The following is a 16425-nucleotide window of genomic DNA, read 5'->3' on the forward strand; positions in this document are numbered from 1 at the left end:
TATGTGCACAGAACTCTGTAATGAGACATATTCAAAACACCTCAACATGGGCCAGGCCTACAAAAGATATGATTTTAATTAAAGGGGCAGGGTAGGCCAAAATTCAATATGCTCTAAAGCTGAGATCTAGATGCTGTCTAGACTGTCAATTACTGCAGCAAATACAATGCTCACACAAAATGGAGCAAAAAAACAGTGCAATGAACTTGGTCCTATGTGTCCAATCCTATCCTGCCATGGCAAATTGATGTTGGTACCCAAAACACCTTGCAGAATATCTAGCAATGTTTTACTGTAAGGCAATAGGCCCAAGCCCAGGCTTTTGTCCATTAAGAGCATGCCACTTCACCCACCCTGTAAATTCATCCACCTCCTACGTGGGTCATGCAGTTGTATTAATGGCATTAGCAACCCTGCACAATCACTATTTAGGACAGGAAGTAGAGAAGAATACCTTATCCAGTTGAAGTGGCAGGGCAATAATCCTAAGAATGTTCCTGACCTCATGTTACTATTACTAACATGCTCCTATAATAGAGATGACTTAATGGCACCAAAGACCAGCATGATCTAACATGCAGAATGTGGACTGACAGTGTTTAGAAAGAAATGTCGAGTTGACTAGCTCTGTTATAGCACAGCTGTTGAATGCTGCAGCTGAGCAAGATCTGGCAGCTATCAGACAGACTGCTGCAGTGAGTGAATCACAATGATTGTAGCTGATTGAGCAGATATGTATACAATATAATGCTTTAATTTCCCATAGAGATTCACACATTAAATGAATTGCAGATAGGCTCAAATGATTCCTTTCTGCAGATTGAGGTTTATTTCTGTAAAAGATCCTCTTTTGTCCTATTATTGAACTACAGTAGACTTCCGATAATCCGGAACCTTTGGGACCTAGGTGGTGCCGGATTATCAGATATGCCGGACTATCAGGAGGTACTATAAACTGGTTATATATATATATATATACATATATATATATATATATATATATACAGTATATAAAGTGTTTTTAACCCTTTATATTGTAGCACAAGCACTGTCCAGCATCACACAATGCCAGTGGCAGACTGACTCGGTCCCATCCTGTTTCCCTCAGTTCAGCTGCTACCGCTGCTGCTTTGTGACTCGTTTTTTGCCGAAGCTCATTCACTAGGCTCTTGCCATTTTGATGCCGGACTATCGGGAGTGCCATACAACTGGATGCCAGACTATTGGAGTTTTACTGAACTATGAAAAAACATTCCTGTAGATGGGAGAATTCACAAGTTTTTACATGGAAATTTGTCTTGGTATCTGTTTGGATTCTGGGACAAGATGAAGATCTGTATAAAATAAACACACTCAGATGTGGTTTACTAATTTTCAAATACAGGTATCATATGTCCTATACTAGTTCACTGTATCACAGAAGAACTGTCTTAATCTCTGACCCTGGAAATTTGCAAATCCATTCTTCAGGATTCTTAACTAGATCTTGCACTTCATTTCTAGTGCCTAATGAAGGTAGGATTTTGTTTCCAGGATTTTTTTAATGTAGTTATTGTGACTCTAATAACAGTTATGAGATGAGGATAACTAATCCCACAGCCACTCTTATTTTCATGAAAATAATGTTTTACAATGCATAAATGAAATGTTCACAAGATTAAAATGCCTTACAATATTCAGTTGTAAGTGCCTTAGATTGAGGTATAAGCCTTATCTTCCTGTGAATAACTGACACAGAAAATGAAACCAATACTTGAATCCATGACCATGTTCAACAGACGATGTCTAATAAAGGTATTCTCTGACACATAGTCATGTAGTTGCTGGACATATTTTTTTCTTTTTTTAACCTGTTACTTTATGAGTATTTGTTGTGTATAGATAAAAATAGCTAATAAAATACAATGTTATTCAGAAGTAACAAAATCATAAACATGATAGGCCTATCTGATGTTTGTGATGGAATGGTGAAAACTGACCCTATATATTCTTAATACAATGGATTTAGAAGAGAACGCAAGGTAGAAATTCAAAAGGCTATTCTAAAACTATGTCCATATTTTTGTTACTAACAAAGTTGCCAACTCGTGATTTCATCTGAGTCCCAGAACTGGGGCATGTCTACACTACAGAGAAGATCGAGCATCTAGAGGTCAATCTTCTGGTGTTTGATTTAGTGGGTCTAGGGTAGACCCCCAAACTGAACACTGAGGGCAGCCCCCACTGACATCTAGTACTCCTTGATCTGCAAGGAGTAAGGGAAGCTGACAGGAGGGTGTGCTCCTGCAGTCTAGACACCATCGCGGCTCAGCTTAAACTAAGCTGTCACCAACTATGTATTTTGTGTAGCTGGATGGAGTACCTTAAGATGACCTGCCTGGTCCAGTGTAGACCAGTTGGTTGCAGAAAAAAATTGAAAACATGAAGTAAGTGCACCATAAATGCTTACAAACGTGACGGCAAATAAAACAAACATTAATTTAATATTTTTTACATTATGATTTTAAAGACAGACAATCTCATGATTCAGGGTGCCTTACTCATGATTTTTAATGCTTGATGTTAGCAATACTGCAAAGAATACCTAAGATGAATAAACTGAGAGATTATAAAATCTTGTTTCCTGATCCCTATGTTGTTTGTTTCCTTTCTGAACTTCCTTCTGCTCCAACAATGGAACTGGTCAATTTTACTTGTGGATATCATACATTAGTGCATCATTGTATCTGGAATCAGAATCTAGCAGGGGAACATTTTGAATTAAAAGGAGAGAATATATTTATTGAAAAAAATCATTAATATAATGATTTTATAAATCATTTTATGAATCATTAATGCAATGTCAGCAGTTCTCAAACTTTTTGGGCTCTGCAGCCCTTTACATGTGTAAAAATTTATGCAGTGCCCCAGTGGTCCACTGATTGTATGTGTTGTACCTATCGATGTTTCCAGTTTGTCAACCTCACGGAGCCCCTGGAGATGTCTCGCAGAGCCTTGGGGCTCCGCAGAGCACAGTTTGTGAAACACTGCCTTATGTCAAACCGTGAAATGTCATCAGTTGAGTTGAATGTAAGACCCCACTTTGCTTGACTGTTCAGCTGATGCAGTAGTATATCCTCTGAAGGCCTCCCTCAAGCATAATCACAAAATGCCATTCTCTCCATGACAAAAAGTGCATCCAAAATGTTTACACTACATAATAAAATGAATTTGATTCTAGTAAATTATGAGGGTGCTTGTTCTGAGATAGAGACTGAGAAACTCAAAAACTTCCACAATGATTGCTTAGTATAAACACATCTTTGCCTGACAAAACAAAACAAAGCAAAACAAAACAAAACAAAAAATACCCCAACCACACCAAGGAAATGGTATCAGACTGATACCACAATACAATTCACAAAAATTCCAGCAGTTTATATATAGCTATGATTTCTGTCACACTACATTTTGTTCTTGTTATCTGCAGCAATCAAATGAACATATTGAAAAAACCAGTATCACTAATGAAGCAAGCAGTGTGGAAAAAACCCATACATCCATTTAGAGTACATACATTTATGTATACGTGATACAATAAGGTATTTATTTATTGGGTAGATAAGGTAAGATTCATGTCAGTTTCTTTGCTTTGTAGAGCTTTGAGATTTGTTAATAACTAAGGGTGTGTCTACACAGCAGCGTTATTTCAGAGTAATGGCCATTATTCCAAAATAACTATGCAAGCATCTACACAGCAATTCCATTATTTTGAAATAATTTCAAAATAATGGATGGCTTATTCTGACTTCTGTAAACCTCATGTACCACTGCTGTGATTTCAAAATACCTCCTCCCCATGGCCATTCAAAGTAATTACTTCCTAGTTCTTCCTGGGGCTCTAAATTCCCTGTAGTGTAGACGTATTATTTCAAAATCAGCTATTTAGGAATATTTCTTCCGAAATTGATTATTCCGAAATAAGCGTGCAGTGTAGACGTACCCTAAGAGCGCATCTACACAGCACCCTTAGCTCAAAATAAGCTATGCAATTTGTGCTTATGCTAGCTTATTTCATAATTATGATGCACCATTCCAAAATTCCCCTTAACCCACATTGAATAAGCCGCCCATTATTTTGAAAACAATTTCAAAATAATGAGCTGCTTCAATAAATTCGGAATAGCTATTTCAGGATTCTTCCGGTATCCCAAAATAGTTCCGCAGTGTATACGTACTAATATAAATTGTAGGTGTTATGGAGAAGACTTAACTGGCTTTTGAACTCTTTTTTGTTTCTGGATTTAGTCATATGAGCCAGACAATCTTTCACACTCATTTACTTCAGTGCTGCTTTTGTCATCTGTATCATTTTACTTCAGAAAGCACAACATTTGCACAGCAATATTCTCTTGATGGTGAACTAGCATGATAAATGCAAGTCTTCATACATCCATTGATCTGGTTCCAGACATTTGGGATTGGCTGTTTAACAATGCTCATAAATTTATATTAGCAATATCTTCTGGATTATTAATGTTCAAAATCAATGTTAATACAAAACAGAAAAATTCTTACTAAAAATAAATAGTACATACTGCTTAACTGTGATTCACAGGTCAAGTATTTTAAACACACTGAGATATTTCTATTTGAATCACAGAAGCATGTCAATAATTTTACATCGGTTAAAAATCTGTTGAAGTCTGATGTAATATTAAGATCATAAATGGATTTGCACATCTGGTGTATGGTTAATTTCATGGAAGGTTTTAACATAAAACAGACAGTGGCTCTGATTCTAATCCCTTATTTTTTGTATTTAATCCCCCAAAGAAACGTAATATATACTTCATGGGTATTATTTCTTAGTGCTATAGCAAGTGGAGATGCTGATACAATATGTAGCACTCTTTCAAAATCAGTACTAATCTTGGGGGTGCGAGACTGCTTTCATTACAGTAAGATGTAAAAATGAGGGCTTGATCATCCATAGTGATTAAATAGAGCCTTAAGGGCTAAGCATTCTAGCCAAGTTCCAGTTCAGCCAGGAAATTGCATTTTTCCCTCCGATATTTTCCACCTATAGTTGCAAATGGATGTAGTTTTACTTCAGTTCTTAGTTGAAATTGGTGGATAATTCTGCGGTGGGCTTTAAAGTGACCTGATTTCCACAATCAAAAAACAGAACCCTTATTGCAGGGACTTAGCCTGCAGAAGATAGCGTTGTTGGAGGTCAGAGCAGTGCATAGAAAAAACAAAAACAAACAAAACCCAAAACCCCACCAAAACTGCCAATGCAGGACGAATTAGGTAATTGCTCCAGAGCTGTCAAATTTTCCACCTCCCTCTTCTCTACCGTCCTATCCATTTAACTGCACTCTCTGACCTTGGAGGGATGTGATCTAGGGATTTCTACAGAAGTAGGCCGGGGCTGATGACATTTGACAAGCCTGGTGGGAGGAGGTACTTGAGGAGCATCAGTATCTAGCCAGCCTACTGTCAATTTCAGTGACAGCCGAAATCTGTTTAAGAGGAACGCTCCCCTCCTCCCCCATCTCCCTCAAGGCCGCGAGAACAGGCAGTTTTCACGGTCACTTCATGTTTGTAACTGGACAACTCCTTGGGAGATTCCCAGGGCACAGTGAGAGCGCTTAATTCATCCATGTTCCCCGCACCCTGGGAGGAAAGGCTGCTGGCACCGCGCCCCTGGCACCAGCGCAGTGTTTTACCATCCCTAGGAGAAAACCAAACCCATCAGGCCCTTCCCCCCGCCCATGTGAAGGTTGGCCGGGCGGTGGGTTTGGCTTCGGGCTTTTCCGGTTCAGGTTTCTGGGTTCCCGCTGCACCCGGGAGGGCGAGAAGCTTCGGCAGGAGCGAGCGGGGCTGAGAGGCTCCCAGGCGCCGCGCAGCCGGAGCGCCCCGCTCGCTCCCTGCCCGGGGCCACGTGCGGCTCAGCAAGAGCGAGCAGCCGCCGACTCATGGGTCAGTGACGTCATCACATTCGGGCTTCCCCCCCAGGCCCGTTGGGAAAGGCGAGTGACGGGCCTCACGCCGCCCCGCCCTCTCCTCTCGCCAAAGGGGAGGCGCGAGCGCATGTGGTTGTCCTTGTCCCTCGGCGTGCGCCGTAGCGCTGTTCCCGGCTTCTGTCCTCCCCCCCCCCCGAGACTGTTTGCAAGATGGCGGCCTCGCGGGCGGCTCTTTGCGGGCGGGTTCCTGCAGCCGGGTAGAGACGCCTCCCCCCGCCCCCCAGCGCCGGGCTGCAGACTGGGGCCCGCTGCGGCTATGCCGGCCTCGGTGCATGCATGAGAGACGCCGCCGCGCTGCTCCCTGCTGCCGCCGCCGCCATGGAGGAGGAGCCGCCGGGGCTGAGCCCGAGGAGGTCAGTAACCGGCGCTGCCAAATAACGAGCCACCCACAGGCAGGGACCCTGGCCGCCTGTTGCCACATAGTGAGCCAGTTCCCCGCCCCCTACTCCGGGCCGCGCCCTGCTCCCGCGGGGACCGGAGCCGGCACCGGGTCTCCCTGCTCAGGCGCCACCTGGTCTCCCTGCTCAGGCGCCACCTGCCCCCGACCCACCGCTCCGTGATCAGCCCAGGCGGGGCAGCCGCCTCTCTGCTGCGGGAGCTGGGAGCCGCTCGCTGGGACAAGGATTTGGGGGCTGCTCCCCCTCTCCTGCCCCGCCAGCCTCCCCGGTATCCCGCACATGCAAACCGCAGCGGCTGCGCTGGGTGCCCCCCCCTCCCGTTTCGGTGCAAAAGGCGCAGCTGCTGCTCTGCTGCTTCAGCAGTTCTGCAAACGGCCTCGGAGGGGAAACTCTTTCGCCAGCAAATCTCCCGCGGCGGCAGTGGGGAAAGGTAACACTCCGCGTGATCGTTACACACCCCAGCGCAGCAGGAGAGGATGGTGGCGCGGAGGAAACCACTAAAAAAACAGACGTCCCGGTTCTTCCACCTCCCCCGAAAAGCTACAAACACTGGCAATGTTTCATGGAGGTGGCCCGTTCCCTGAAGTAAAAAAAGAGAACAGTACCTTTTAGATCGCTACTTTTCTTTTCAGTGATGATGGTCCAGGGTGACCGCTCCCCATTGATTTACTATTTGTTGTGGCCACAGATACATAGATATGCAAGAAGATTTAGCAGTTTTGTAGTTGTGGATAACAATAGGTAGTGTAGGCTTCTCTGGCTCTTGAAGAAAATTGTAGTCTCAGAGTAAGCAAACACCTCTCAAAGTATTGCTTTTGGAAATGGTGCAATAGATAGCTGATGAAAGAAAACATTTAAAAACATTCTGTACAGCCTCCAGCTTCTTTTTACTATCTGGGTGTCCTGAACATGCTGAATTGCAAACTGACTTATTGGAAATCTCCATCTCAGCCCCACTAAGGGATCAGGATGCAAAGAAAGTAATGGTTAAATGGTTCCAACTGGCTGCAGATGCTGTTGCATAACTTCAAGTTAATTCCCTAACAATTATTTCTCTTTAAAATAACATCCTGTTGATACATTACTTCTCACCATGAGGCACGCAGGAAACAGTCTTTTAAAACACTCCAACTGTGTACAATTTAGTGACATAAGGAGAAGGCATGCTACATCCAGGCACTCTGTAAAGAAGAACTAAGTGCAGTCATATTCATGAGATCCTCCTGGATAACGTTACTGACTCTTATTATTGTAATGTGTTGAAAGAGACATGATTATTTATCCTTAGATATAGTTTGAACGGGGACTATGAAGTTGTATGGCAAATAATTTGACTTTTTAATATCTAAGTAAAGTAATTTTTAAAAAGGTTATAAAAGTCAGCTATTGTTAATAATTTTGTGTCTCCTAGGGATGTCAGCATGTAGTCAAGTAAATGATTAAATGATAGGTCTAGGCGTATCGGTTAATCCTGTTGACTACATGCACTCTCCCCACCCTTGCTGCCTCTATCAGAGGCTGTAAAGGATGGGAGGGAGCAGGAGCCAGTGGCACCAGATCATACAGAGCTTCTGGTTGTCCACATGTGATGGCTCCGCAGTGCTGCCTGGACGTTCCCATGCTGCTGCGTCTATGAGAGGCAGCAGCATGCTGGGGGAGGAGGGGAAGGCAGGGCAGGGCAGGCTGCCACTGAGCAGCCTCTGTCCATAGTTGTCCTAGGCTTGCAGCAGATAGAGGCTGCTCTGTGGAATGCAGAGACAGCAGGGGGCTCCCCAGGAGCCTGGCCAGAGCACACTGGCTGCTGGACCTGCCGCAGGGGACTGTTGAATAGTTGTGTAACTGCTAAAATTTGATGCTGTTACATGATTATTCAGTTAATCGACATCTAATATCTCTAGTGTCTCCTACTGATTTATGTTGTCATTAATAAGAGTATCATGATCTGTAAAGGACTAGTGAATTCAGAGGTTTCCCAGTTTCCTTTCAGGCGGTGTTCTAATAGTACAGATTATTAAGCAGAAAAAGGCTTAAACAAATGTGTAATCAAGACTACACACCAAAAGACAGTCAAATTTAGTTGTCATGTACAGTAGATTACTCTTCTACATGAATAGATTATGCTCATGCATTTCCGTTGGATGTGGGTGTGAGTAATGTGGTGGCAACTGTCTCCAACAAATGCAACTTAAATACTTAGTTTTTTTTCAGAGTGGATAGGAGGTGTCTCAAAACAATTGGGTATTCTTAGATTGTGTAGTGTAATTGCCTGTTCCCCACTATAATTCACCTCCATATGAATTGTAGACATGGACTTTTAGAGTAAAATGATTTCCATGTTTGCATAGAGAACTTGTATTTATTTAAAAAATGGACAGTGAACGTTGAAGTTTCTGTAGGAAAATTACACCAGATTTAAACATTACTAGTACATGTAGACCTCACTTTCACAGTCAGATCTTCAACTTGCTCAGAACCCTGTTGAAGTTGGTGAGACTCTGCATCCACTCAAGTGTCAATTTGTATGGATCTGATGGGAGCCTTTGGTTTTGAAAACGATATCTTAAATCAGTGCCCCTTTCACTTAATTCTCAAATTTTGAGTTTAAAATGTAAGGGTTTTCTACAGAATATTTGAGGACCACTTGATAACATGTGACACAAATAGGTAACTTTCAGTCCAGTTTTAAGAGCCTGAAGATGCCCTCTTATTACTGGTCCTTCAGGTTTGTGTCAAGGTACGTTTCGCTGCTTCTTGTACTGTACTCTTTTTTTAAGTAAATAATGAAGTTTAGGCTTTACACATTTTATCATAAACAAAATATTTGCATTTATAAAATAAAAATTGACCCCTGTTTTGTCATTTGTGGAACATTGTCTTGGTCTTTCAAATTATTGAAATAAATCAGGGATTCAGTAGCTTGTCAGAGCATAAATTTAGCAATGCATTTATTGGATTAAGATAAGCACACAGTGCAATGTCACATTTTGTTTGAATTACACAAAATCAGTTATTACTTCAAGACATTTGATCAAGAATCTTTCTTCAAAACTACCGTTTGTCCTAGGCCCTCTTCTTTTTCTTCAAAAATACCACTTTCTCGCTCAGAATAGAGTTTTTAAGAAAGGTTAAAATTGAATGCTGGACAAACTGAAGTACTTAAGAGCAACAAGTGAAATCATGTTGCTAAAGAGGCTTGAGCAGTATTTCATATGTAGTATTTGATTTTTTTTTTTGGTAAAGATAAATGAAATATGAGTGCATCCAAGTTTTAAAGGTAAAAGATGTGCATAGATTTCAGCCAGGCGCCCCATTTGTTTCCGGCATGCGCATACGCAATACGGGTCTTGCAAATGCGCAGTGCAGGGCTGGCGAGCAGCTTTCGCCGCCATTCGTCAAGCTCTGCTTATATGAATGTGAATACTTAAAAACATGCATAAGAACCAGCCATAGTGGGTCCGACCAAAGGTCTGTCTAGGCCAATATTCTGTTTTCCAACAGTGGCCAATGCCAGATGCCCCAGAAGGAGTGAACAGAATAGGGTATCTTCAAGCAATCCCTCTCTTGTTCCCAGCTTCTGACAGAGGCTAGGGACACCATTCCTACCAATCCTGGCTCATAGCCGTTGATGAACCTAACCTCCATGGATATATCTAGTTCTTTCTTGTACCCTGTCAAAATCCTGGTCTGCAAAACCCTCTTCGGCAAGGAGTTCCACAGGCCAACCGTGCGCTGTGTGAAGAAAAACTTCCTTTTATTTGTTTTAAACCTGCTACCTATTACTTTCATTTGGTAAATTTCATTTACTTGTTCAAAACATTCAATTGGCTAGTTCCTTTTGATAGCTTAGGAGCTTTGACTACAGGCCCCAATTACCAGATGTGCCCTAGAACTACCAAGCACAAAATCCAAGGTAGAAGAAAAGATATCCTTCGTTCATCTGAACTTCTGTGATTTGGGGGCCGGTTTGGTCCTTAGCAAAAGTGAGAACACCCTTAGAGATGCCCTAACTTGCACTTGGTTGTCTGTAGCCCTCTCTTCTGTCTCAAGCTGTTGTGCCAGGACTTGGAGTTGGGGGGAGAAGCAAGAAATGGGGCTTGCCAATGAGGTAACTGTGCCATGTGGAGACTGACTCTGACTGATCTGCTAAATTTATTGGCCATCAGGCAATGATGAATTGGGTTTTTGTCTCTTGGGGTAGCTAGTATTTTGAGAACTCCAGTGTTCTTTCATTAATTGAATTCAGTATGTTTCTCATGCTGATAAACTACATTTGCAGGACTGATATATCAGTAAAAAGAATATGAAACTAACTTTCTATCCCTGATTATATTTTCAAATGGAAAATTTGAAGGAGCTTCCCCTCTTTTTTTTCAGGTATTTAAAGAAACAAAAAAATACAAACTCCATTTTTATATACCATCGTCTTTTGCTCAGATGCATGAGACTGAGATCAGTGAATGACCGTCTTCACCCACACACAAATGCACATGGAGTGCTAGATGAGATGTCTTTGGCATTCATAGCAACAAGTATTACTTTGCAGAGCATGGCTGCTTCAGTTGTTTTCATGGTTGTTAATTAGTGCTTTCTGTGTCAAGGTTGGTTTTATTATGTAAGCTGGTGATGTTGAACCTTGTGGAATGCAAGCCATGCTGTGGTGAAAAACAGATCCACTGATTTTTAGAATGAAAAGATTAGGGGGTACGTTGGTATTTTTAATTTAATGAATACTATTAAAGTTTTCACGCTTTGCTCCCATGAGAAGTTTTATAAAAATTCATACAGATATTGAAAATTTTTGTCAACTTCAAAAATTCATAAGTTGGTAACTAAAAATGCATTTTTAGTTTTAAGAACTTATTTGAATATTTAATATTCGCTTCTATCAGGAAGCAGGATTGTATCAGAAGGTACAGCTACCTTAGCTTTTTTCTCAGATCTGTGAATTAACTTTTTACACAAACAAAACATTGTTACATAGATTTTCAGAATTTGTTCACGTTATTTGCTTTAAAATTATTTGTTGCTCACCTTGCTTCATACAAAAGTTCTGAACCAAAATACCTGTCAGGAAGATTGATTTAAAAACAAGTATCTGTATAGAATTCTCTAGATAGGGATTGAAAACTTTGCCTGACATCTTTTATCCAGAGGTCGATGCACTGGCTCAGTGAAGTACAAGGGCAATGCCCTAAGAAGAAGCCTGGACTTCTCCAGTTTCAGCTGCTAGGAAAGATGAGAGTACTGGGATTCTTATCAGGGTGCTGCCCATACTCCCTACTTGAACCCTGACATTTTAAGCTTATTAGCAAAGAATAATGTGACTCTACTTCTACACCACTTATACTCTTACTGACTGGCTGTTGGAAGAATTCTTTTGATTTGTGCAGGGAGTAGGTAGATCTCCCATTACCCTAGTCCTCTAATTCCCCTGCAACAGTCTAATTTACCCCTTTAGTTATCCCCTTCCTAGCTTTTTTGGTTGGTTTTTGAATGGTGTGGTTTGGGGACTCTTCTCCGGAGAATTACTTCAGCACTTATGTGTTGCTCATAGCTTTCCCAGGCAGCAACAAAATAAAAGTGACCTAAGCCATTTCTATTTCACTATACCTATAGGGATCTCAGTAGCAGCTGTAAAACTGACAGTGTTTTGTCAATTTCATTTTTGCTGCGATTTGGGTTGAACTTTTACCCTCTTCCACTTGTGGTGGCATATAGAGTACAAAAACTGCATGCCCAGCCATGAGTATTAACAGCAGTGTAGACAGTGAGGCGCTGCTCAGGTGAGTAGCGTGCTTTACATTCCTGAACCATAGACCAATTAGCCTACATGGCTCTCTTCAAGATCAAGTGGAGTTTTCTGCATCTACTTTGCTGGTTTTGGAGTAGTGTGCAACTGTCAGAACCTTTCCCTGTTTCCCCTCATATGCCGGAGCCTTTCACTGCTGCCTGTAGCACCACAGTTATTAATGTGTATTAGGGGTGTAAAAAATATGAAATGTGTAACCGATCAAAATTCCTTGGGTTTACCACAGGGCTGCCAGTTTCTGGCCCCCACAACTTGGCAGGCCTGGAGGTGGGAAGCTGCTCTGGTTGAGCACCGGTTAACTGGTTACCCATACCCATTTACATCCCTAGTGTGGATGCAGCCTGCCTTTTATTTAGGGATGTAAAATCCTATTTAATCATTAACTGTTGCCTTTAGCCAGTTGAACTGGTTACCTGTTCACATCTGCATAGGGCTGCCGGTTACCCGTTCACATCCCTACTTTCACAGCACTGTGTAGCTACACATACGCTGCATGATGCCACAAATAGTCCAGCTCTAAAACGGCAAGAATTACCATAAATTAGAGTATAGAACCCGCACCTGTGCATAATCTGCGGGGCTTTTTTCCCTAAATGTGTGTGTTTAAAAAATTATTTACATCATAGATAATCTGCACGCGTGTATAGCCTGCGGGTTATATACACTGCTTTACGGTACCTGGTAATTGCACATACCAGCCGCAGCCTCCGGGAGGGGAGAACAGAGAGCACAGCGCAAGTGAGCTGGCCGGCCTGCAGGAGAGGAGCCGCACTCACGCCTACGCTCCATGCAGTCACAACCAGGTGCAACCCACCCTCCACCCGGAGGGGGGGAACAAAGAGCACAGTGCAGGTGAGCTGGCCGGCCTGCGGGAGGGGAATTGCACTTGTGCCCAGGCAAGTAAAAATAAACATATATACCCTGCGGACATGTATACCCTGTGGGGAAGAGGGGGGGTTGCGGGGTTTGTAAAACTTTGTATAAGCCTCAGGTTATATGCGCAAAAACACGGTACTCAAGGTTTTAGCTAAAATGAGTATTCATTTTTGACAATTATCTCCTGGTACAATCCAATCCTTAGCCCATCGCAGACCAAATGTAGAGTCTGGACAGCTAACACCTATATGTTGCAAAAGACAGCCACCTATCATGGGTAGAGCCCTGCACAGTTACAAAACTTGTATCTGCATTCACATCTGCAAGAATGATCCATGGGCTTCATTTGCGTAAACTGGGCGCCGCCATTTTTAAATCCCTGCTCGTTCGAACCCCGTGCCGCGCGGCTACACGCGGCGCGAACTAGGTAGTTCGGACTAGGCTTCCTAATGGAACGAGGAGTAACGGTAGTTCGGACTAGGAAGCCTAGTCCGAACTACCTAGTTCGCGCTGCGTGTAGCCGTGCGGCACGGGGTTCGAACGAGCAGGGATTTAAAAATGGCGGCGCCCAGTTTACGCAAATGAAGCCCGGGAAATTCAAATCCCGGGCTTCATTTGCAAGTGCGGTATGCCTACATTACCCTCCTAGTTCGAACTAGGAGGGTAGTGTAGACATACCCTCTAAGAGAGGCAGCAAGGAAGGGGAAGAGGGGGTACTACAAAGCAGCAGTGCTGGTCTTGCCCCTCTGTCTGTGCTGGCTGGGTCTGGAAGCTCACGTAGGGGCTGCCCAGGGACTATAGAATAGTTAACTAACCAAAAAGAATTCATGAGGTTAATCAACTATTCAATTAACCAATATTTAACATCCCTACTGTGGGTTAGAATATAACAGGCTGGAGAAATTCGCCATATTTACTAGCCAAAGCAGGTAACACAGTATAAGTTGAATCTTTATGGTCGGGGACACTGGTCCAGCAACATCCATAGTTTGTCAAGACCATGAATATTCCAGGACAAGAGAGCCCCAGCGGCAGAGGTTGTTGGTGGCTCAGAGTGGAGTTGGCTGTGAGGCCCAGTGGGGCCTTGAATGCCCCAGATGCACCACAGCCATTGGGACAGGGAAGCCATCCAAAGGGCTGGAGTTTGTACAGTGGCGGAGCCCACAGCCATCAAGGTTGCTGAGAGCTCCAGCAGGGCTGCTGCAAGGCCAACAAGAGCACCAGCAGGCCCTCTGGCAGGGCTCCAGTAGGGCTGCCACAGCTTGCAGGGCTGGGAGGCGCTGGGGCAAGGAGCCCAGGTGGCTGCCCCTCTCCCTCTGCTGTAGATCTCCCATGGTTCAGCAAACTCCCTTGTCTGGGACCAGTTAGGTCCCGAGAGTGCTGGACCAGGGAAGTCCAACCTGTAGAACAATTGATATGGGGTCAGCTTCAATAATTGTCATCCTGGGCATGGAGAGGCTCAGGAGAATCGGTAGTTGAAGGATTGAATGGAGTACACCTAGCAGCTTTGCTCCTGCTGAAGTCCCAGCTGGTGATCCATTTAAGGCTCACCATCTGATGCTCTCATCGTTTGTTGGAGAAGGATATGCAGCTTGCAAACCATCCAACTGAATTCTACCAAAAGTTTCAGGCCTTCTTTATCTGTCAAAAATAAATGACACCACCTCGCTCCCCTGTGCAGCTCAGTTTTTTTTCATTTTGCAGCTCAGCTTTGAACAGTATCAGGTTGGGGTTTTTTTTGGTGAGGGAATAAAATTCATAGTTCTAAATCTACTCACCTTTATGTGCATTTTTTGCTTCAAATGTGTCAAGGGTCAGGTGGGAGTTAAAACCAATATAATGGAAGATTTAAAAAAAATAAATAAATAAATAAATAAATAAATAAATATATATATATATATATATATATATATATATAAAATTTCTGTTTCCAGTAGGGATGTTGGAGTGATGCTTTTCGGTTAATGGTGTCGGGCACGCTCAACCGACTCCTAGGGAGGCAGCTTTGCTGCGTGCTCTTCAGTATTAAATTTATTTAAGCTTTATACTGCTGAGCCTGCGGAGTGTAACAGACTAACCGCTGAGATTTTCAGTGGTTACCTGTTTAAACCTACTTTTAACATTCCTATTTTCCAGCTTTACTAGCTATAAAGAACTGGGAGTGCTGATTTATTATTTTTTCTCAGGTGAGAACATGATGGGCTGCAAAAATGTTAAAGGATACATATGTATGTATAAATAAAGTATTTCTAGCTGGTACCTCTTGCAGAATAAAAGTCCTTTTCTATAGATAATTAAAATAGTCCTCAACAGTTCTGAATTCTGTCTGACAAAAAAGGCATTTCTATTGAAAAACTATTTGCATTTTCCTTAATTTATTCTTTGTTTTTGTCCCACTTCTCTTGACAATGTTCAGATTTTGCCTTCAGCCAGAATGTACTTGAACATTCTTCATTACGCTTTCATTATTGCCTCATCACACTCTGGCAATACAGTTTCCTCTTATAAATAGTTGTGCTTTGCGGCTTTCTTCCTAGTATGTTATGAACATTTGGGATAAGGTGTTGATGTATCAATAGTGCAATGATATGGCTAGTTGGATCATGGATAATATTTTAGTTACATATATTTTTCCCTAATTTCACAAGATGCTTTTGATTATTTAGTAGGATTGTGAAAAGGATAAATTAGAGAGCTCTATTTGAGAGATTATCCAGAAAGGAACAACAGCCTCTACATATCTCTTTTTGGGATGGCTTTTTATTTTTATAAAAGGGCTCAAACTCATTATGTACGTAGGGAGTTCCTTTAAAGAGAAAAATACTTTGCTTGCCAGAACCTAGGAATGGGTGACAGGGGTGGATCACTTGATGATTGCCTGTTCTGTTCATTCCCTCTAGGACACCTGGCATCGGCCACTGTTGGAATACAGGATACTGGGCTACATGGACCTTTGGTTTGACCCAGTATGATTGTTGTTTGTTCTTGTCTTTAAGTATCCACCTAGAAGTGAAAATAGCTATTTTCCCTTGCACTGTTTTGCCAAAAATATTTTGTTTCTGGAGAAAACGTTAGGTGCTCAAAATCCTATGAGAGTCACACAGTTTTTAAGAGACAGATGTGCCAAATAGCCTTCCCTGTGTTGGGGATTGACAGTCGTTGGTGGCAGGCAGATAGCGTCGCTCCAAGGATCGCATAAGAATTTTTTTCATGGCCTCAGAATGCGATCACCAACTGTTGCTGGTGACTGCCCTGACATTTTCCCCTAAAATATATACTTAACTTCAGAAAAAACAAATGTGCAACTATACATATCTAAATCATTGGAATTTAT

General features: G+C 42.5%; 1 protein-coding gene and 2 long non-coding RNA genes across 11 annotated transcripts in view; 2 read left to right on the forward strand and 1 right to left on the reverse strand.

Annotated features, from left to right (window-relative positions):
* Window positions 1-1316, forward strand: part of LOC142827939 (uncharacterized) — a 39962-nt gene extending 38646 nt beyond the window's left edge. For both annotated transcript variants that reach the window (XR_012902748.1, XR_012902749.1), the window contains exon 5: window positions 1041-1316. This is a non-coding gene — a long non-coding RNA (uncharacterized LOC142827939). The remainder of the gene's footprint in view (window positions 1-1040) is intronic.
* The window catches only part of LOC142827940 (uncharacterized), a 34272-nt gene extending 26933 nt beyond the window's left edge, over window positions 1-7339 (reverse strand). The window contains exon 1 of the long non-coding RNA XR_012902750.1: window positions 7012-7339. This is a non-coding gene — a long non-coding RNA (uncharacterized LOC142827940). The remainder of the gene's footprint in view (window positions 1-7011) is intronic.
* MAP3K4 (mitogen-activated protein kinase kinase kinase 4) overlaps window positions 5895-16425 on the forward strand; it is a 122143-nt gene continuing 111612 nt past the window's right edge. For 2 of the 8 annotated variants that reach the window (XM_075924569.1, XM_075924570.1), the window contains exon 1: window positions 6036-6361. In XM_075924569.1, coding sequence (XP_075780684.1) covers window positions 6285-6361 — 77 coding nt within the window. In that variant the 5' untranslated portion in view covers window positions 6036-6284. Of the gene's footprint in view, window positions 6362-12841; window positions 13068-16425 lie in introns of all 8 variants that reach the window. The other 6 variants (XM_075924566.1, XR_012902747.1, XM_075924571.1 and 3 more) reach the window with 6 other exon arrangements.

Source organism: Pelodiscus sinensis, chromosome 3, assembly GCF_049634645.1.
Source record: "Pelodiscus sinensis isolate JC-2024 chromosome 3, ASM4963464v1, whole genome shotgun sequence".
Lineage (NCBI taxonomy): Eukaryota > Metazoa > Chordata > Testudines > Trionychidae > Pelodiscus > Pelodiscus sinensis.